The sequence below is a fragment of the Rhinoraja longicauda genome, chromosome 17 (assembly GCF_053455715.1).
Source record: "Rhinoraja longicauda isolate Sanriku21f chromosome 17, sRhiLon1.1, whole genome shotgun sequence".
In the NCBI taxonomy this organism is placed as follows: domain Eukaryota; kingdom Metazoa; phylum Chordata; class Chondrichthyes; order Rajiformes; family Arhynchobatidae; genus Rhinoraja; species Rhinoraja longicauda.
The window spans coordinates 44562600-44568599 of record NC_135969.1 but is presented as its reverse complement, the minus strand read 5'-3'; the positions used below and the strand labels follow the sequence as shown (position 1 = coordinate 44568599).

Genomic DNA, 6000 nt, shown 5'->3' with positions numbered 1-6000 from the left:
ATATCTTCCCATCCCCTCCCCTCTCTGCATTCCGCAGAGACCGTTCCCTCCGCAACTCCCTGGTCCACTCGTCCCTTCCTACCCAAACCACCCTAACCCCGGGCACTTTCCCTTGCAACCGCACGAGATGCAACACCTGTCCCTTTACCTCCCCCCTCAACTCCATCAAAGGACCCAAACATTCTTTCCAGGTGAGACAGAGGTTCACCTGCACCTCCTCCAACCTCATCTATTGCATCCGCTGCTCTAGATGTCAACTCATCTATATCGGCGAAACCAAGCGCAGGCTCGGCGATCGCTTCGCTGAACACCTGCGCTCGGTCCGCATTAACGCAACTGATCTCCCGGTGGCCCAGCACTTTAACTCCCCCTCCCATTCCCAGTCTGACCTCTCTGTCATGGGCCTCCTCCAGTGCCATAGTGAGGCCCGCCGGAAATTGGAGGAGCAGCACCTCATATTTCGCCTGGGCAGTTTGCGGCCCGGTGGTATGAACGTCGACTTCTCCAACTTCAGATAGCTCCTCTGTCCCTCCCTTCCCCTCCTCCTTCCCAGATCTCCCTCTATCTTCCTGTCTCCACCTATATCCTTCCTTTGTCCCACCCCCGACATCAGTCTGAAGAAGGGTCTCGACCCGAAACGTCACCCATTCCTTCTCTCCCGAGATGCTGCCTGACCTGCTGAGTTACTCCAGCATTTTGTGAATAAATCGATTTGTACCAGCATCTGCAGGTATGTAGGTTAATTGGCTGGGTAAATGTAAAAATTGTCCCTAGTGGGTGTAGGATAGTGTTAATGTACGGGGATCGCTGGGCGGCACGGACTTGGAGGGCCGAAAAGGCCTGTTTCCGGCTGTACATATATGATATGATATGATATGAATTAATGACTAGATTCAAATAGCAGCTGGAACAGGATGACATTAGACAGGCAGCTTTCTGCTCAGTTTCCCTCCTTTGTAACCACATCTATTAACAGAATCCCGAGGGGCAACCTTTTCCACACAGAGGGTGGTGGGTACATGGAATAAGCTACCAGGTAGTTGAGGCAGTTACTATAATGACATTCAAAAGACACCTGGGCAGGTACATGGATATGAAAGGTTTGGAAGGGCAATTCTGATCACAGACTAATAATCTGGATTTTATTCTGTTCTCCAGGCCCAGTTTTTCATTTTGCTTTTGGATTTAACGTGACTGCCAGTAGAGATGACATGTTAACGGCTGGTAAACTTATCAAAAAAAAAGGTAAGACTACACCTTTTTACAAAATTACCATGTCTCAGTTTATTCCTTTTGACTGTCATATTCTCACTCCTTATCTTCCAAATAAGGAGTTTAGCAAATGAATAATAAAATTACCTCCAGGGCCAGGAGACTCCCGTTGGTTATATGTGTAATTACATATCAATTTTACAAATTGCAACAACCACCTTTTTCCACCAATTCCTCGTCCAGTCATTGGATAGAAACCTGCCAATTTCATGTTTTAAAACAAAAAGTTTTATATATATTGCAAATGGCCAAATAGAAGTTTTACAATTCATGTAAAAACCTATAAATACAAGGAAAATTTTACTATTTACACATTACTTTTCTTCCAAATAATAAGTAATATGCTTTGGCTTCATTTTTCTTATACAGCTTGTCATTTTGATTCCTCATCTTGTACATGGGCACTACGTTACATACAGAAAACAAGGCGTGGACAAAATCATTCTGCTTAAACTCCACCTGTAGAATAGAAAATATTATACGACACATTCACGGTTTGGCAGATTTAGCAGTTACATTTATGACACCTTGAGTGGTGAATTTATCCAGTCATGGAGCAATATTAGGCAGCTTGTTTCAGAAAAAACAAATTCCATTAAGTTATAACTGTAATTGGTCAGAGCCCATTAGAGTTGGTTGAGTTGTTTCGCTCATTTTGAGTGTTTTGTTCAGCCTCACTCAAATGTTGCCTGATGTTCCACATAATTACCAGAGCTGTTAACATCCCAAATGTATCAATCCACTTAGAATTGGTCCATAACATAACACAACCAAGCAAGGCGCTGAAAATAGCAATACAATATTTTATCCATCCAAATGATGATGTTAGAGAGCACATCAAACCGGAAATAGTGGAGACAACAAAATCCAGCTAACAGGAACACACTTGGCAGTGTTTGTCAAGCATGCAAAATCAAAACAACAGTAACACCATCACAAGGAATCAAAGTGCTTTTCCAAAATGCTCCTGCTGGAATGCAAATACTGTACAGGTAAAATGCCGTAGACTTCTACAAACTGTGTTGACATCAAACATCCGTCTCTATTCTCTTCTGATATACACAACAGTGTGTTTGTTCCATCTGTTCATAGTCTCCACTAATCTCACTGGTGTCCATGCTACAGTTCGATTCATTGTCTGATTGGTCCATTCTTTCAAGCTTTGGTTCTTCATGGGACATGATGATCCCATTTGGAGTTAGGTGGGTGTGCCTCTTGCATCCTAGCGTTCCTGCGTCACCCAATGAGCGCTGCACAGCTTCTTTTGCCTGTCTGATGCAGTTCAGCCATTGTTGCTTGTTGAAGGCGTCGTTGGCCTGAAGCGAGTGGGATTGCCCTTCAGAAGGATCTACAAAGCTTACTCTGAAGAAGTTTTTTGCTAAAATGGAAAGCAAGATTAAATTAGCAATAATGTACTGTAAATCATTAGTCGATTTTTCCACTGCACTTGCATCTCGCGCTCTGTAATCTGGATAAACTGAGAAAGGACACAGTGCTGGAGTAACAGCAGGTCAGACAGCATCACTGGAGAACATGGATTCCCAATCTCGCATTCCCAATCTCGTTGTACCCCTGTACAATGACAATAAAGATATATTGTATTGTATTGTATATTGGATAGGTGATGTTTCAGGTCAGGACCTTTCTTCAGAATAAAGAAGACTTCTTCCATCTGAAGAAGGGTCTTAACCCAAAAACACCAACTATCCATGTTCTCCAGGGAAGCTGTCTAACCTGATGAGCTACTCCAGCACTTTGTGTCTTTGTAAACCAGCATCTGTGGTTCCTTGTTTCTACAGCTGGATAAAGTTATTAATTTTTCTACGTTAAAGAGAACTGTTTCTACTATTGAGATTTATTTCAATACACCATTCCAAAATAACTCTATTGCATTTTGTGTTCTTTTGAAAGTATTTTAAATTAATAATTATTGAAACTTTAAAACCGGTTAAACGTTGCACCTTGCGACTTTGCTTGATAGTTTAATGCATTTAAACTTTAAAAAAATCACATTTCGGTTTTTGCTGTTTGCATAATTACCATTTAAAACTTAAGACATGCATTTAGATTTGGAAAACCTCAATATAACCTTACATCAGCAAAATGTGTTTAAACTTTGTACAAGTTTTTTAGGGCAAATGGGGATTGCACCCAGGAATAATAACTTTACATCCAGCATTTCTGGATTAAAAAATATAATTGCACTTCATAAATAGTTAAATGTCAACCTGCTAAAGTTGTCATTTAATATTGTTACAGAATAAACAACATTTCAAAATCATTTCCATTTAAAATAAATGGATAACTTGCATTTTTAGGTGTTCGTGTCAAACATATTGAGGCCTCATTGTTTGTTGAACTGAGAAGGGTCTTATTCCCTTTGCTACCTTTCTCAATAATTGTCCCTTCTAAAGGCATAGGCTTGCAGCTGGAGTCAAATGTCACCTGTCTGAAGAGCTATTATTTCTGTGTCAGCTTCGACTATAAATCAAATGCACAATGACAGTTTCTGCTGACATTACCCTAAATTCACTATTCTGCACTGTTTATTTTCTCTTTTGCACTCAGGCGGCACAGTGGCACAGCAGTAGAGTTCTGTGGCAGAGAATTCCACAGATTCACCACTCTCTGTGTGAAAAAAAACGTTCTCATCTCATAGAAACATAGAAAATAGGTGCAGGAGTAGGCCATTCGGCCCTTCGAGCCTGCACCGCCATTCAATATGATCATGGCTGATCATTCAGCTCAGTAGCCTGTACCTGCCTTCTCTCCATACCCCCTGATCCCTTTAGCAAAAAGGGCCACATCTAACTCCCTCTTAAATATAGCCAATGAACTGGCCTCAACTACCTTCTGTGGCAGAGAATTCCACAGACTCACCACTCTCTGTGTGAAGAAATGTTTTCTCATCTCGGTCCTAAAAGACTTCCCCCTTATCCTTAAGCTGTGACCCCTGGTTCTGGACTCCCCCAACATCGGGAACAATCTTCCCGCATCTAGCCTCTCCAACCCCTTAAGAATTTTATATGTTTCTATAAGATCCCCCCTCAGTCTTCTAAATTCCAGCGAGTACAAGCCCAGTCTATCTAGTCTTTCCTCATATGTAAGTCCCGCCATCCCAGGGATCAATCTGGTGAACCTTCTCTGTACTCCCTCTAAGGCAAGAACGTCTTTCCTCAGGTTAGGAGACCAAAACTGCACACAATACTCCAGGTGCGGTCTCACCAAGGCCCTGTACAACTGCAGCAGAACCTCCCTGCTCCTAAACTCAAATCCTCTTGCTATGAATGCCAACATACCATTCGCTTTCTTCACTGCCTGCTGCACCTGCATGCTTGCTTTCAATGACTGGTGCACCATGACACCCAGGTCACGTTGCATCTCCCCTTCTCCCAATCGGTCACCATTCAGGTAATATTTTGCTTTCCTGTTCTTGCCGCCAAAGTGGATAACCTCACATTTATCCACATTATATTGCATCTGCCATGCATTTGCCCACTCGCCTAATCTATCCAAGTCACTCTGCAGCCTCCTAGCATCCTCCTCGCAGCTAACACTGCCAACCAGCTTCGTGTCATCCGCAAACTTAGAGATGTTGCATTCAATTCCCTCGTCCAAATCATTAATATACACTGTAAATAACTGGGGTCCCAGCACTGAGCCTTGCGGTACCCCACTAGTCACTGCCTGCCATTCCGAAAAGGACCCGTTTATTCCTACTCTTTGCTTCCTGTCCGCCAACCAATTTTCTATCCACCTCAACACTGAACCCTCGGTCCTAAAAGACTTCCCCCTTATCCTTAAACTGTGACCCCTTGTTCTGGACTTCCCCAACATCGGGAACAATCTTCCTGCATCTAGCCTGTCCAACCCCTTAAGAATTTTGTAAGTTTCTATAAGATCCCCCCTCAATCTTCTAAATTCCAGTGAGTACAAGCCGAGTCTATCCAGTCTTTCTTCATATGAAAGTCCTGCCATCCCAGGGATCAATCTGGTGAACGTTCTTTGTACTCCCTCTATGGCAATAATGTCTTTCCTCAGATTAGGAGTCCAAAACCCTCCACAGATGGTGCCTGACCTGCTGAGTTGCTCCAACACTGTTTTGCTATGGTACGATCTGCCTGGAGAGTCTGCCAAATAAAGGTTTTTCACTGTATCTCACTTCATGTGACAGTGATAAATCAACACATTGCATAGTATTCAGTGGAAAAGATCAGAATCCTGTGTGAACATTGAAACGATTGCGATGACATTGCACATTTAAATACCAGAAGATCTTTGTGGAACAGAGAATGGGGAGGTAACAGAATAGCTTCCTACTTCTCTCGTTATTGCTGAAGGCGCCTCGGATGGATCCACCTAATCGCACTTCACCATCCTGCAGGTCATTCAACACCAGATCCCCGACAGGGATGGGTTGCCTGTACAGCTGGTAGCACAGCTGCTCACTGCTCCTCACCACTCGGGTAATCACAAGCACTTCTTGAAAGAGAAAAACGTGGAGCTTCTGTAAAATAAAAGGAAACAACTTCACTTAGAGGACAGTTGGTATACACAACGAGCTGCCAGAGCAGGCAGCTGAGGGAGATAACATAACAGCATTTGAAAGACACTTAAGATGGGTATGGAGGATGGATCTGCAGATGCTGGTTTAAACCGAAGATAGACACAAAATGCTAGAGAAACTCAGCGGGTCTGGCAGTATCTCTGGAGAAAAGGAGTATGTGA

General features: G+C 43.0%; 1 protein-coding gene across 3 annotated transcripts in view; it reads right to left on the bottom strand.

The window, feature by feature from the left end:
• Nucleotides 1–1276: 1276 nt before the first annotated feature.
• Nucleotides 1277–6000, bottom strand: part of arhgef3 (Rho guanine nucleotide exchange factor (GEF) 3) — a 97572-nt gene continuing 92848 nt past the window's right edge. For all 3 annotated transcript variants that reach the window (XM_078414607.1, XM_078414608.1, XM_078414609.1), the window contains 2 exons: nucleotides 5593–5779; nucleotides 1277–2650 (listed from right to left, as the gene is read on the bottom strand). In XM_078414607.1, the coding sequence (XP_078270733.1) occupies nucleotides 2301–2650; nucleotides 5593–5779 (537 nt within the window). In that variant the 3' untranslated portion in view covers nucleotides 1277–2300. The remainder of the gene's footprint in view (nucleotides 2651–5592; nucleotides 5780–6000) is intronic.